This window comes from Cavia porcellus, unplaced genomic scaffold, assembly GCF_034190915.1.
Source record: "Cavia porcellus strain 051 isolate PalLab524CR breed Dunkin Hartley unplaced genomic scaffold, mCavPor4.1 scaffold_9, whole genome shotgun sequence".
Lineage (NCBI taxonomy): Eukaryota > Metazoa > Chordata > Mammalia > Rodentia > Caviidae > Cavia > Cavia porcellus.
The window spans coordinates 40,516,963-40,533,770 of NW_026947492.1; the positions used below are offsets into that span (position 1 = coordinate 40,516,963).

Sequence of the window (16,808 nt, forward strand, 5' to 3'; positions counted from 1 at the left end):
CTAAAATCCTACAGCTGGGGGTACTGTCAAATAAATCGGTTATAATACAGTAGAATGCAGGGTTACCTCCTTCACAGGATGGCACAGAAACAGAGGTGCCTGACAGCCAAGACTGCTTTACCCAACAGGGGCCAGGGCTGGCCTCAAGAATGATGGTGCATTTAAGAAAAACTACAAGACCTTCTTGTTCCTAGATATGTTTCCACTTGCCTTTTGCTCTTCGAATAATTCCTAATTCCATCTGATCCTTGATAATGGATTGAATGGCCTCTGGCTGGTCAGGTTCAAAAACAAATGTATTCTCTAGTTTAGATAATCAGAGCAATGGACCCAAGAAGCAGGAAAGCTCCTAGAGAGGCACACTTTGCACTCTCCTACCCCTGTTCCAGCAGTGGTGAAGCTGGGGTTGGGAAGAGGACCTGCTGGCTGTGAGAAAGGAAAGCCCAGTAGGCAAAGATGTCTGTTTCCCACGGGGCTGGACAGGAAGGTGACTGTTTTATTTGTAAATTCAGAAAAGTGCCAGTACTCTTGAATCTAGCCTGTAGGAAAAGTGGTAAACACAACGAAGTATTTGTTTATTCATCTTTTTAATGAGCCAGCAGTTCATAAAGAATCCTTGGCAAGGCTGTGTCAAGATGCCACCTTGACACTACTAGGGGCCACTGAGCCTGTCTACAGTGTGCGTGCTTCTGGAAGTTCAAGGTGCCTATCCATCATTTACGCGGCTCTATGGTTAAAATGAAGTTGAATACTGGGACAGGGACCTGAGCTTCTGCCTTTCTAACACGCTTCCTGGTGGGTCGGAGTGGTCTGCCCACAGACCACACTTTGGGTAGCCAGGATCTTTGCTAGGGGCTTCACACATTACTCAGTTCACATTCCTACAAGGTAGGTCTTACCTTCTTCTGTCTGACAGAATGGTACTCACAGAAATCAACTTCTCTCTGCTAAGAAGTAGCAGAAATGAGCTTCAAACCCAGCTGTGCCTGACTGGGAACAACCTATGTTCTTCCCACTCTTCTTCCCGCCTGTCGAAAGTCTGACAGGACGCTCTCCCAGTGGTGAGGGTACTGGGTGTAATAAATCATCAGCTAGTCATCTCTCTGAGGAGCCCTTCAGCAATCAGGAAGGCGGATGCTTCGCCACCACCTCCCCACAAAGCCTGTTAGTCAAGAGATGGTGAGACTGTGGGGAACTGTGGTTCTGCCTGCATCCTCAGACTCCTCTTGTTTTTCTTACATGTGGACACCAACCACGATGATGGGGAGGAAGAAAGGTGTAGCAACACAACACCTTCTCATTCAGGCCAAGGTCTGTGGCTCCCAAGACGCTTGTCACCAACAGGCTCTCCCAGGGAAGCTCCTTTCAGAGTGGAACAAATTTCCACACTGTTTAACGGGGCCTATCTGAGCCTCCTGCCCTGACTAGGCTGGGAGCTAAGTGTCCTTGGAAGGGTCTTTGATGATCCCAGCTTTGAAGTGCATTTCCTTTGAGGGCAGGGGCTGCTGAGGCCACCAGCAGAGGGATTTCAAACAGAGATTCTGCTTGGGAGCCTTTGATCCCCCAACTCTGTCTGTTCGTATGGTAGCTCTTATCCCCTCTGGCACAAAGCAGCCAGGCTTCTCTGAGATCCCACACTGGGGCAAACTGGCTCTGAGCTCAATAAAGAAACAAAAACACAGTGAGCCAGGAACTTACATCTAAGGGCCAGACTCCTGGGGTTGGCAGAGTGTGGGGGAAGGGAGCAGAGAACACATGTGCATGGGCTTGTGTGTTTGTGTGTGAGTGTATGCTCTGGTTACTTCCTGTCTAACTCACTAGCCTAGCCCATCACTGCGCCCCAAAACCTACCCTTGGTCAAGACCACACTTGAGGAATTCTCAGAATTTTGCTGGGTGACAAGACAGTAAAACCCCACCACCACCCCTCATACTTGAGAGTGTTTCTTCCAATGTATTTCCCCCATTATGTCACTCAGTCATCCCACGTCCCCTGTGGCAAAGTGGGACAGACACTATCTTCTTTTCCAATATGCAGAAGCAGAGGTAGAGCAGTCACATACACAGGTTGAGACACAGCCAGTTCAGAGGCCTGATGTATTAGCATTTCTGTCACCAACATTCTGTGTTGTTACCTCAAATTTCAATAATAATGATGTTGATGACATGAAGCAGCCACACTCTGGTGGCAAAGCCTTTAGAATTTACACAGTGCTTCCACATATTTCATTTACTCTCCACAACTAGAGTATGATTTACATGCCCCCTCCCCTATTTCCCACATAAGTAAACTGAGACCAGCAGACATCGAGTTCTATGAGTAGCACCTCATAATGTCTGGAAGGTGATGAGATACAGATGCCTCTTAAGGCTCGTGTGGCTCTGCTCTGCAGATCCTAGTCTGAAGGACAAGCAGGGCTCACCTATGCTGCCCTTCCAGGTCTTCTCTTCCTTCTTCTCCTCGGCCAGCTGGCTGCTGGTAAGCGAGGTCTGGCGGGAGTGTGTCCCAGTGGCTGCTGCAATGGATGGGACGGAACGTGCTGGACGCAGGCTGGAGGAGTCTGTCTTCCCAGCATCCTTACGAGATCGCTGCTGAAGCACTTTAATCATGGCATCCTTCTCTATGATTTTGGCATGTAGGTTTTTTATACTGTAAAACCAAAGAAAACAGAACCATAAAAAGCTATTTGGTTAGACAAACTTGAAGCATTTCTCTCAGGGACTTTGTCATTCAGTGACTGGGGGGTGGGTCTATGCCAGTACAAGTCTTTGAACATTTACAATCTGCAAACTGTGCAAGGAGGGTCTTCACTGGCACTTCAGGAGATTCTGGGACTTTTGAGAAGTTCAATGAGAATGACTGTGGTGACTCACTAAGGACGTCTTGGACCAAGCTGCACGGGGGCCCCCACTTAGCCAGTTTAGTACTGGGACAAGAATCAATAGGAAAGCACAGAAAGTGTGAGGCCTGAAAAACAGGATAAGTCACCATCTGAGGTCAGCTTCTCTGTTTTCTCCATGAAATATGAAGAGATGGGCAGGTTCTCTGGAAGATTTCCCCCTACTGATGGTCAAAAATGAGAACCAGTGAACATTCGTGTTCTTTTCATGACTTGCACAGTAATGTGCTGAGCCTAATGATGGCTCAGCAAGGCAGCCACACTTTCACCTTTGCACCTGAAGAGGCTCAGAATTGCCAGGGCTTCATAGGCCCTCAGGCGGTCAAGGCAGGGAGGCTTGTTTTATGGCATCAAAAATCTGCTGGAAATCATGTGTAGGCCATTAGATTACCCTGGCTAAGTAAGCTCCTTATCTTTGGTTGGAATATACAAACTCTGGCTCAGAAATCATATGATGTTTTTCTTTTCCACTTCATAATGTCTGGAAGGTGATAAGATACAGATGCCCAGAATTAATATGGGCATCTAAATCTTCCTGTTATTAGATTTAGTCTCCACCTTAAAACCTGTACAGACCTGCAGTTATCCCCCAGAACTGCGACATAGGTTCCCAGGTGAGTGGAACCACATGTTTAGCTGTGAACCTTCCACTTCTCTCCAGGGCAGAGTGTGGAGTCTTTAAGCTCAGCTTTTTGGCACAGGACAGAGAAGCAAATGTCCCTGGAAGGGTTGAGATGTGAGTACAACAGGGGCCCCACCAGGGGATGGAAATGAGTAGCAGAGTGGCACACAGTGTTACAGCCACACACCGCGGTCCCTTACGTGTACTCCATGTCCTGACACCTCCTGTTGGCCTGCACCACCTCCTCCTCGTCCTGCCAGATGTGGGCCTCCAGCGAGCTCTCCCCGTAGCTGCCATTCCTCGAGTGGTTGATGATTGTGGTGTCCCTGGGAACACAGGACAGGACCAGATCACTGGAAGCTTTCTTGGTTTCCATGCAAACAGACTCAGGATAGAGAGGACAGGATCTGTGTTGATGGAGAGGACAGAGATCTGCCCGCCCCTTCCACTCCCTCCTGAAGACCTCCCATTATCGCTTCCCCAGCTCAGCCGCCACTCTCATCAGATGGTGATGCAAAAGATGGTGCACATGCTCGTGGAGGGGAAACCAAAGGGCCCGCTGCTAAACTATCTCTGCAAAAATTCCTTCACTCACCTCCCCTGTCGTAATGTTGGCCAACTGTTTTCCTAACCTTGACTGAATTAAGACAGATCTAAGGAAAACAAGATAAAATTCAAAAATGAAAATTCCCTGTCTTTTCTACTAACAAAATAAAGTATTAACCTATATGATACGTTAAGAATTTATAAATGGATATGTACAGATTTAATCTACTGATACAGGAACACTTATCACCATTATATTTGCTGGTGTTTCTATGCTTGTATTTTTAATTCTTGTTCTACTTTGATGTCCTGCTATAGCAACTATTTCAATATTTTACAATAAAAAAGTATTTTACAATAAAATGGGGGTTCAGTAACTACTTGAAACTGAGATTGAACCTCTCAGATCACTCAACCCCAAACTGAAGTTTTCCTCCACATTTATATTCCAATTTCCTTCTTAGAAATCAGATTAGGTCACAGTAGCAAACATGCTAGGTACCAGAGCAGAAAGATGTAGAACACAGAAAATTCAGTTAAGAAGAAAAGAAATGTCAGTAGAAGGAAAAGTAGTTTAGCCAGAAACAGTTGTGAAGCAACTACTTGTACCCTCGGTTTTTCAGTTAATTACTCCTAATTGACCGTGACAGGTCAGAGAGTCATTTGTCCAATATAGCTTAAGATGAAAGCATTTAAGCCTCTGATTATATAACTACTAAATTCATAATGATGTAGCCAAATATTTCATCTTTTTTAAACTTCATTTTTCAATAGTACAATCATATTGAAAACTTTAAAGTTCTTTTCTAAAATACCCTAAAATAACAAAAATGAGATTTTTTTTAACCTCTTTTTAAGGAGTTATTAGTGAGTGAGCATCTGTTTTATGCAGCAACTGGATACAGCACAGTACACATGGTCTCTCACTTAGTTCCTGTTTTCTTTTTGCTTTTGGTGCTCAAGAGTGAGCCTTCAGTAGGGTACGTAAGTGCTTTAATCATGGTGATAAACCTCAACCCTCTCATTTCGTTCCTATGCGTGCAGTAAGTATTACTATCTCTGGTTCGGAGATGAAGACACCAGGCTAGGTGACTTTTCTAAGAATACTCAGTTAGTGAATGGTGGAAATGGGTTCAAATCCAAAGATGAATGACTTCAAAGTCCTTAGCTATTCTTCAGCACCCCTGAAAGTGTTTATGAAGGCCTCAGGAAAGAAACAGAAAGATAAAGAAAATGAAGAAGGGAGCATCGATATGAATGTGCTGCAAAAAAGTGCAAGATGTGGCTGAAAACATCATCAAAGAAAGTGATACAGAAAATTAACAAAATACTTTAAACATATGTTAAAATTATTGGTTCATCCCATGGTACACAAAAACCATTGGCATTAGTGGTTAGAAACATTTTCAACCAATTTATTTTTGGAGGACTCACATGCAACTAGAGACAAAAAAAATTTTTTTCCCTTTTTTTTTTTGGTACCAGGTATTGAACTCAGGACTTTGCACTTGCCAGGCAGGTATTTATCCTGCTGAGCTATATCCCCGACCACAGACAAATTTAAAAGTTCATATTTACACTCTCAAGTAAGGATGGCAGGCACAATGTGAATTTAGGTGGTAAACACTTTGCAATTTGTAAAAAGTTTCAAAACCTCTCCATGCATAAAAAAAATAAGCTCAACCTCTAAAAATTTTGACCAATGACATCAAGATATGTGTATTCTTTGTTTAAAGGTCTTTCTTATAAATGTGAAGCATGAAAAGTCACAGGACTAATGGGTAGAGATAGTCACCTTTACGAATTTATCTGCGGCCACTTAGCATCTAGACATAAGCTGAAAAAATGTCTCATTTTCCTCTTCCCCCTCATTATCCACAGACAAGCAAAGCTTAAATTATAGAAGTTTCCTCTGAAAGGATGTCAAGTTGGCACTGCGTTTCTGAGGAACACTTTCTCCTTCCTTTCTCTGATAGTGGGAGGAAATAGGCTGTAACAGGGAGGGGAGGGTGGTTTTCCAAGATGCTTGATGAATACACAGGGAAAAAAATGGGAGGCAAAGGGAGGGAAGGCCATAAGAACTCCATCCATCCATGACTCCAAATAGGACAGAAGGAGAACAGTTTGGCTAGGAAAATCCCACAGAACCTCAATCCTCTGGTATAAGAGCTGTTTCTTCTTGTCTGACAAATGGCGGACAAGGCTGGGGCTAGAGCCTTCCGGCGGGTAACTATGTTTGGAGTCTGCGTGGTTCTACACACCTCCCACCTGTCCTGTGCAGGCCTGTTCACCTCCAACTCTCACATTCCAGTCCTCTTCATCTACTCAGAGCCCAGGATCCCAAGCAGATATCTAATCTGGTAAATCAGCAAAAGATGGACCAACAGTGACTCTTGAAGGTCCTCGCGTCATCCCGTGAGGGAACACATTTACATCGATAGGGCTTTAGTGTCCTTAGCAGAGGAATGTGGTTGGGTTCCATGCTCTCTACCACTCCAGAATTGCTACTTCCATTTCACATGAGGTCAGAGATACTCAGAAGCGCTTATCCCAGTCACATGCCACAGTCAGTAACAGAAGGAGAAGCTGTGAACACAAATGTCCACCTCCTTGCACAGTGACCTTGCATAGAACACAAATATAGAAAGCAAACACTCTGGTAATCACACTGACAGGATACATTAGCCCCAGCTCCTCTGCAACTTTGCAATGTTTGTCTGCTTTCTTGGGCTACAGAAATAATTCTGTTGTTAGTTTAAAAAGTTAAAAAATAAGAACATTTTAAGTATGTGAAGATCAAGGAATGTTTCATAGGGCTTCACTTCTCCATTTCGCAGGAGGTCAATGAAACTCCGGAGTGCTCAGAGTGCAGGACTGAGCTGCAGGCTGCACCAGTTCTCATCCCTTCACTTTGGAGTCACTGAGTCTCTCAGAGCTTTATTCCCATAGTCAGAGTTTCAGCCTTCACAGCACAGACATGAATAAAGTGCTAGGAAATGACTCCAAGATGGTAATTTTCCCCTGAATCTGTCTTGCTAAGGAGCCCAGGGGAGGCATCTACGCCCACATGGTGGCACTGCTGTCTCCAACTCCTCGAGCTAACATCTGAGCACACACCTGGGGGTTCTTCTCCCCTAGTGATGAACCTGAGAGCTCACAGGCAGCTTAGGAAGCACCTCTCCCTCAATCCCAGCATGTCTTCTCACACTCACTAAAGAAAAAACAAGCCAACCCAAGGCAATGTGGACCCGACCATATAACCAGCTATATCCTTACTTTTACTTCTGTCCCTGGGTCACATGCCTCCAACTAAAATGAACAAAAACAGCCCTTGTTTATTAAGAAGTCCAGCTTTAGGGGCTGGGGATTTAGTTCAGCGGCATAAGCACCTTCCTTGCAAGTGTGCAGTCATGAGATCGATCCCTGGTACCGATAAAAACAAAAAAGACCAAAAAAAAAAAAAGAAGTCTAGCTTTCTGGGTGTTCCTTCTGTTACAGACAGCTAAGCTAGATAGAAATATTATAGGCAGTCAGACAGGGCTAGGTCGTTGAAAGAATCAATACAAAAGATGAAAACACATTACAACTGTGGCCAGAGCTATATCTGTTGGAGGCCAGGACTCAAGATAAAGATGCGATGACCAGGCCGACATGCTTCCCCAAGGGGTAAGTGGTAACATCTGTTCCAATAAAGTTTACATAGACATCAGTCACTTTGGTGGGTGATCAAGACCCCTGGAAACAACCTTTCCTGAAAAATTCTTTGTTCTTTTCATGTACATTGCTGCATGACCTGCTTCCTCATTGGGTCAATTTTTTTTTTTTTTTTTTTTTTTGGACTGGGCATCAAACTTACGACCTTGTGCTTGCCAGGCAGCACTTATGCCACTGAGCTACCCTCACACACTCATTGGGTCAGTATCACCTCAGTGGCTATACTTATAATCTTATGATTGATCACAGCGTTAGCCCACATTGTAACCACTTCATGGTTTTGCTGTATAAAACTTCCTCAGTGAAGTAGGGTCCACGGCAACCCACTCGTGTTCCTTCCTGTCCCTCAGGTGCACTTTCACACACGTTCTCTCTCTTTCTCAATAAAATTTCCTACTCTTAACCTCCACTGTTCCTTAGAATTCTTTCTTTGACTCTGGGGAACATGAACTTGGTGTATCGGTCATCTACCAGTTTGGAAGTTATATGTATTTTCCATATAATCTGAAGGTCCTGTATCACTTTGAAATTAAGAGAATTTTCCAAATGTACCGACTCTAAACTTTGGTGAATTCCAAACAATTGTAAATGAAATGCACAAGATAACTTCTGAGGAAAAGCATGCCAAGTGAACGAGAGTGAGGGCCCTGATGGGCTGCGCACAGCCACTCAGCTGCAGGCAGCCACCTTCTTGCCAAGACAAGGGGCCTCTGCCTTGCCCATTCAGACGACCGTCTTTGTGAGTTACTTGTGCGTTATGGTGCACACTGAGCTAATTTTGAAAGAGGAATAAGGCTGCATACCTACAGAGAAAAGCACAGCAACTGAGGTAAACACTGAGAGTGGCAGAAAATGATTTCAGAGTAAGTGAATCAGGTTTTAACTCAGACAGATCACTCTGTGATTCATGGTCCATTCTGACTACCAGAATGGGAAGCTGGATTCAGCACTTAAAACCAACCTGAGAACCTCTCTCAGGCTTGTTTTCTTCATTTGTAAAATGAGGACAAGAAAAGTACCTGCTGTCAGGACTGCCATGAGAGCTATGTGTTCTTGTCCAGGCCATGAAACAGACTCTGTTAAAAGAATCATAAAATATTCTTCCCCAACATCATTATTAAAGATCACACACTATTCCACTGTGCAAATGTACTCTATTAAGTGAGTTTCCTCTAGTTGTACTCCAAGGTGTTTCAAATGTTCTGATATTTTGAACAACACTGGGTGATCATCTGTGGACATAACTCTTTAGGCACTTGTTGCTTTCTGTAAGATAAATATCTAGAACTGGAATTTTGGAACCAAAGGGTGGATACCTATAGCCAAATTATCCTCTAGGACTGTTACACCATTTTTCTCTCCAACTAGCAATACAGTCCTTTAAACACTATCATGTTCCCTGGGATGGACCCTGGACCTCTCTGGGTCCCTATGTTGTGTTCGGTCCAATGATGGTTCTCTGTCTGGCACAGTGTTACTGTCTCACCTCTCAGCTGCAGCAGTGGCTGCAGCATTCATGGCGAAGTGTCGGATGGTGCTCTCCTCCAAGTATTTCTGCTCCCACTTGGTCATGTCAGCCTCCAGGGCCAAGATCCGTTCTTCCTTCTCCCGTACAAGTTCCATGAGGGCCGGAGCACTGTATTCTGGCATGCCAGCTTGATGGCCATTTCCATGTTTCTGGAGAGGCAGAAATAACATGCTGATCCTTAAAATGGGCTACAAGGTAGATCATACCAGCCAGGTCTCCACCGTTATCTGCATGGAGCACAGTGGTCTCCTGGATCTTGTGGCAGTTCACATACGTTATTCTAATGCCCATGCTCCCTCTCTGCAATGTGTAGGACCTGAAGGCAGTGGGTCCTAACACCATGACACCTCACCTCTGTTTCTGTCTTATCTAATATTCATGCAGCTCTGTAACAGACAACATTATACTAATTTTACCATTGTACTAATTTTACAGAAAGCAACTAAGCTTCAGAGGCTAAATTAATGGTTCATTTTCTTTCAAGTAATCAGTGGTAGAAAGAAGATTCAAACCTGGGTCTAGCTTCACAGCTCAAGAACTTTGCATGAGAAGTATCTTGTCCAAGGTCATACAGTTAATTTACATTAAAAGAAAAGGAATTAAGCCTTCCCATGTTTGTCTCTTCTGAAACTGTGTAATAACATCGAAAAGCAGAGGGAGTAGGATGGAGATCCTTGACGATACCTGCTCCCAGCTGCTAGGCTCTGATTTGGGAAAAGAAGCATCAAGATCTTCCCCATTGGAGAATGAAAAGCAAATTAGATAATGCATGTGAAAGCAGAATACCTCTAGTGAGGCCAGCTCATTTTCCAGTCCTTTCTTTTCATCTGCATTAACAAGAGGAAACACAGTGATTGTTATCTAGACTGCTCAAAAGCTGAGGATATTCACATTTCAGATGTTTCTGTTAACTCAGGGATGCTATTGCTCTAAGGAACATGATGTAAGAGAAAATGGGGCTTTGAGGAAGTTCTGACTTCAGATCAACAGCACAGACAGGAAATCTCAGCCTCTCAGGATTCTGGGCCTCGTCTGAGTGTGAGCCACGATTCTTCACACTTGAAAGAATAATTTCATTTCAGCTGATTTACATCCTCCTGGGACTTACATTTTCCTCATGTTTTCCAGTGATCACAAATTTTAAATGCAATTTAAAAGAGCTAGTTGCAAGGTGAGAGGTATTCGAACACCTTACCCAGAACCATTTAAGCCCTAGATTAGCAAAAGAGCTGGAATATTACCTAGAGCAACAGCTGGGTACTGGATACTGGAACAAATCCTACCAGAGAAGGGAACAAATGGACCTACAGTGTTTTTCTGTAAGCCACATATTTTTATTATGTGTTTAAAATTCCAAATATAAATTATTTTAAGAAGTGGTAGCTTAACAGCAAGCAATATTTAAGGAAGAATAGAGTAGAAGGCACATCTCTGTCCTCACCTGACCTGTACAGGAAGTCTCTGACTCCAACTGGCTAGGCATGTGGATTAAGGCAGAAAGACAGATGAACCAGTCCATTAAAACGAGAAGCCACTCTGTTTTTAGAAAGTTCTCCAGAAAGAGCTCCCATGGCTTCCCTAAGCTCTCACCTGTGCTTGTCAGTCTTTATCTAAACCTTTTCTGTTACCTTCTCTTAACCTCCTGTGAGATGATGACAGCTATTCACAGCATACAGTTGTTTAATAAATGCATGAATTTCACCACTAAAGCATGCAGAGAACCAGATTTAATGGGTAACTTGCTAGTCAGAAAATCAAACCAGGGGACTGGCAACACACCTTCTGATGTCCATTTAACTGGTCTAACAAATATCTGCTGAGCAAGTCCCATGTGCTGGGGATACAACAGTGACTAAGACAGATGAAATCTTTGCCTTCCCTGTCTACATCAAAGAATGTCCTAATGAGCTACATGACCCTGACCTGGCCCCTGCGCCTTCTGTAATAGTCCCACTTCGTCTCACGGGACCTCACAGGACTATGGTAAAAGGAGACGCAAAATTAGTTTGAGATCTGTGTTAAAGAAAAAAAAAAAGATAAAACGGTGACTTCTTAAAAATGCAAATTCCCCCCCTCCTATTCACTTATTTGTTTCTCTCTCTCTCTCCCAGTTTCTAATGATTCTGAAATACTACATCATCTTTTGTGATAGAGGAAAAGTGACGTATCATAAGGACGGCCAAGTGAGAACTTCCTTCCTGCCAAGCCTGTAGTCCTGACCTATCTTTCTCTCCTTCTATCAGCCACATCTCTGTTACTCTTTCTTCCTTACTGGAAAAGTGAGGCAAGTAAAGTATTTGGGAGATGTTACCAAGGATGGCCTAGGTCTTTAAATGATTCTGAAGATAATGAATGACATCCATCAGAACAGCAATGAGTTATTCCTTCTTAATCAACTGGGAAGTGCCAGTTACTGTTATAGGTACTTTGTGCAGAGTTCCTTAATTGTAGGTACAAGTATAAGATGTGTGCTGGGTGCAGAGCCACACCTGTAATCTCAGCACTCAGGAGGCTGAGGCAGGAGGACTATTGTCAGTGTGAGACCAGACTAAGCCACATAGTGAGGCCATCAAATCATACAGGATTCCATAGCACTCTGCTCATCTCCAGTGTTCCATCCTTCTGGAAGAATCCAGGGTACCTCACAGAAGCCTCAGTGGAGCTCGCTTGAGGTTCTGTGTTCTTAAGGAGACCTAGGGGAGAGACTCAGCTATACCCTGACATCAGGTTAAGGACCCTAGGCTTGTGTGTGGGGTGCTGATCCAGCAAGTATACTAAGCTCTCTCGTGTCTTCAGAATTCTATCATGTGGGAGGGGGTGAGCTAGAGTGGCTGGTCTTACTGATCTGCAAAGGATGGAGATGACTCAGGGCTTTGTTACAGTGTGACCTCAGCATGATTCCTCAAGGGGTCAGATCAATGCCTCACTGTCACGGGGTAAAGGAGCAGAGTGTGGCGTGGGCTGTGGAAGCTCTCCCTCCTGAGGTTGCCTATGTTTGTGCCCAAAAGGGGTGGGCACATGCATGCCATTCAAGTGTGAATGGAAAATCAGAAAGGCCGCTGGGGCAGCCTTTATCGGAAAAGCAGAGTTTCTCAGATGATTCTGTGTTCTACAGTGGGTGCCCTTTATCCCTGGGGTCACTGACAGGGCTGCTCCCACACTGGCCTTAGGCTTCAAATATCAGTGTGAGCAGACTCTAACTTTTACAGCATCTACCACATGGCACTGGTAAAAAACTCGTAATTCTATGAAATTCATTATTTTAAGAAATTGTGTGTATATGTTTTTGTAATAGCATTTTTATCTTTTCTGGTTATAGAAACATATATACTTACTGGTAACATTAGAAATAAACTATTAATGGAAAAAATAAAAATGCCTACTTTTTTTTTTTTTTTTTGTCTTGTTCTTTTTTATCAGTACTGGGGATTGAACTCACGACTGCCTGCTTGCAAGGCAGTTGCTTACGCCGCTGAGCTAAATCCCCAGCCCCAATACCTACTTTTTTAATAGGTACATAAGAGCAAGAGGAAAATCTGAATGCATTTCATTTCATAGGAGACATAATGTAGTCTCATTAAAAATTCCAAATTCTACTATTTCTGGAGAGATGCTGAGCATCTCTGGTCTCCTGTTAGCCACACACAGCTGGGGATCTGCCACCAGTTCTTGAACACAAAACCAAAGGACAAGAATGGCCATTTCCCTGGGGAGCCGCAGTTCTGACACAGCCGCCTTAGCAGAGTGCTTGGTCTCACTCAGCCTCTGAGTACGACACGAGTGCTGCTGGATATGAGTGAGTGCCTGGGGGTCTGAATGCACACACAAGTGAGCTGTCCTCTGTGACAATTAGGGTATTTTTCAAATAACTCTGGAGTCTCATTTCTTCTTGATACATGACAAACACAGTAGAGTCTGGTTTCACAGCGCTCAAAATAGAAGAGCCAAGTATAAGTATTCTAACTGTAGGGTGTGGATAGCACATTAACTGGAAGAGAACACTCCCCTTGGCTCTAATAATTGAGATGTACGTATTATGCCAGCCAGAGATTTGTTAAAATCTGTCATGCTTGGGACCAGAGAAGCCCTGTTCTCACATTGGGAAGGTTCCGATCTCAATAGTAGAGTAACAGAACAGTGCAAGTTCTCATTCTATGCCGGGAAGGTGGCAAAGGCTGTAATATCAGAAGACAGGAAAAAGACCTACCCTTCTTCACAAGCCATCCGCTGAGCCAAGGTGGTGGAGGCCAGGGTGGGTTTCTTTATCTCCTGGGCAATCCTGGTAACACTTGCTTCATCAGCCAAGTGCATGCACCCAGAAGAAACTGCATGGGTCTGCTACGCAGGAGGGACCAAGCTGGCCTGAATACATGTGTTCAAGTGTTTTCAAGAGTTCAACCACAACGACCAGGACCTATGCAGTAGATAATTCCACGGAGCCTGCCTTACACTTCCCTGGGAACCCAAATGAAAGCACACTCTCCATAGCTGCATAGCAGGCTATGCCTACCATCCTGGCAGATAATGGAGAAGCCTAGGCTCATTAGCAGCTGGAGTCTCTCGTCAGTCTGGAGTGGAGCTTTCCTGCCAGACTTCCTCTTTGCTTAGGAGCACACAGGCCCTGGGTGAAGCATTCTACTCCACGCTTATTCATAGCTAAGTGACATTATCACGGCGTTACAGGCAGAGGCAGAAGGAATTGCAGCTTAGAGACAAAATTACTCCCCAGGAGCGGTCCTGAACTATTTCCCTGCTTACCTCTAAAAACACAGCAATTAGTGTCCTGTTAATTTCAGCTTTTACTAGCTCTTGCCTTTAGCTCCTACATGGACTCCCTTAGACCCTATTAAGAGTCGTCATACAGGTCTCCCCGACTTCACCATCTGCCCTGCAAGGTGTTGACTGCAGTGCCATCTTTCAATTGTAGAAGGAAGCCTATTCTCTACACTTGACCAAATGCCTTCCACAAATGGGCCACTGCACCCTCACTGGCCCCCTCAATGGACAGACCCCACGGGACCTAGGTGCTCTGGACTTGCCCTGCACTTCATGACCCTTTCCTTTAAACGTTCTCTATGTTCTTGGCCCTGAATGTCCAATACATCACCCTGCAAGGTCCAACTCAAATGTGAAGTTGCCTTCCCTCTCACAGCCCCGAGGTGGTGATTCCTCTCTCTGAGGAAGTTCATTTCTCCACAGTGAGTGGACCTCTCAACGTCCCCTCTAGTGGCTGGGTTTCAGGACAGGGAAATTCCCTCAGTGCAGGGAGCAGTGGCTGGCTCTCGAGGGCACTACATGTTTGCTGAATGAATTTAATTCACCTGCTGGGTCCTCAGCGCATCCAGCTCTCTCTCCAGCCAGGTCCGCAGCCTGCGCTCCATCTGCTCTCGCTTCTCACACGCAGACTGCAGCTGTGTCAGAGCCTGCTGCAGCTTCTCCACTTTCTCCACATAGGCTTGCTTCTCTCGTAGCTGAGGGAAAAAGAGTGAAAAAGCAGAGTTGAGCCCCATGACTGTAATGTTGGAATGGAGGTGGCAGTCAGACTTCCTGGAAATCCTACTTCTAGTGCAGGTGTGGGCGCCTCGCTTTTCCTCTCCCTCAGGTGTGTTCTGACAAAAAATTTTTACACACAGCTTATCAGTTATGGCTAGGATGTTTGGAATAAAAGACCCTGTGGAAATACCTGCTTTTGGTAACCTGTACAGTTTTGAGCTTAACACTTGGTTATTTCTTAATAATTATAGCATTTGCAGTCACTGACAATGAGGTTAATACAGTTTTGAATACCATGAAGAAACACTTATTCTATAATGTTAAATGAAAAAATTCAAATAAAAAATTACGTACATTATCACAACTATTTTCATGTATGTATTGGTCTATGAATAAAAATACTGGAAATAAATACCTAAAGGATTAACTGTGTTTATCTGTATGGCCAAATAGTAATTGCCGTGTAAAGAATATTATGAATAAAGAATAAGAATTTTAATTTTTCTTTGATAAATATTTTTGCTACAAAGAAATTATGTGGGGCTGGGGATTTAGCTCAGCGGCATAAGTACCTGCCTTGCAAGCAGGCGGTCGTGAGTTCGATCCCCGGTACTGATGAAAAAGAAAAAGACAAAAAAAAAAAAAAAAAATTATGTGTGTGTGCATATATATATGCACATGTATATCCATTCATGTATAAAAATTTATTACAAGTATTTATGAACTAAAGATTTCAGAGACCTTGAGTTGACAGCCCTGAAGAGGCAGGAAAGGCATAATGAATATTCAACAAAATGACTTCAGGAAATGAAAATTAAGCTTAAAATGACTTAATGGATTTAAAATCATGATCCATTACTTTAAACTCTTACCCATACTGTTTTGTCTTAATCGGAAGTTTGGCCCATGTTTATACATCCAGACATACTTCTGTCATTCTGGGAATGGGCTGGTGCCAAAAATCAGAGAGAGATATTTACTAGACCTGGTCCCAGGTGAGAAGACACCAGCTGCTACTTCCTGTTGTTCTGTGCTGAGTGTGCAGATGCCTGCAGATGACTCAGGCCTGAACTCAAGCCTTGATCACACAGCCAAGTTGCCATATGCTAGTGACCTAGCAGCTTGCGGCTCCTTGAGATTTCTGACTTAGCAGGAAACACTGCCATGAGCTGGGCCGCTGTCTTTTCTTATTCAAAGCCACTGGATTAAAATGGAGATGCTTCTAATATTTCAAGGGATGGACATCAACTTAACAGATATTTATTCATCTGTTTTGGGGGTGAGTTGTTACATGGTCTTTTACACTCATTGTGCTTTTGACTATTCAACTCAATTTAGTAGACTTTTGAGAACCTACTAACGTGCAAGTTTGCAATTCTCAGAAGCCTCATTGGGTCAAATAATTTGTGTGTTTTCATTCATGCCCCAGTTACTGTACATTCTATTGCATACAGTTTTCTGCAGAGCCCTCAGATTACAAGCACTACAAGATCTGCCTACTTTAGTTCCTGTTGGTCAGGAACAGTGTGTGCTCAATGCCTGGAACAGTCCCTGGGCACCTAATATACGTTTGTTTAATAAGTAAATGAATGAACACCATTCCTAAGTTATATCAAGATCCTAGAAGGCATGGTTCTGTCTCCTTCACCTTTATATAAACCTTAAGTCTAGCATGAAACATATCACAGGGAGGATGATTAATAACAGTGGTTATCTCAGCCAACATTTTCTGAGCAGTACAACACAAGCCTTGTGTTTTACATGCACCATCCCATTTAATCCTTACAGTAAGAGGTAAAGTCTTTAATTATCCCCATTAGAAGAGGAGAATCTGAGGACAGGAATCCAAGTGACTTGCTGAAGGTCACACTTCTAGTGTGTCATGGAGCTCATGTACCCTGTTCCGGCAGCCTGGTTCTCCTGTGCACTCTTAACCTGCATGATAAACTATGGTGGGCTCTGGGTATCAGTCATCTGGACTGAATTAAGACTCTTTGGAAGAAACT

The 16,808-nt window shown here is 43.8% G+C and overlaps 1 protein-coding gene across 5 annotated transcripts in view; it reads right to left on the minus strand.

Annotated features, from left to right (window-relative positions):
• Amotl1 (angiomotin like 1) overlaps positions 1-16,808 on the minus strand; it is a 151,654-nt gene that overhangs the window by 7,030 nt on the left and 127,816 nt on the right. For all 5 annotated transcript variants that reach the window (XM_063256213.1, XM_013151134.3, XM_003468556.5 and 2 more), the window contains exons 8-11: positions 14,631-14,780; positions 9,268-9,458; positions 3,722-3,847; positions 2,423-2,649 (exon numbers count right to left, since the gene is read on the minus strand). In XM_063256213.1, the coding sequence (XP_063112283.1) occupies positions 2,423-2,649; positions 3,722-3,847; positions 9,268-9,458; positions 14,631-14,780 (694 nt within the window). The remainder of the gene's footprint in view (positions 1-2,422; positions 2,650-3,721; positions 3,848-9,267; positions 9,459-14,630; positions 14,781-16,808) is intronic.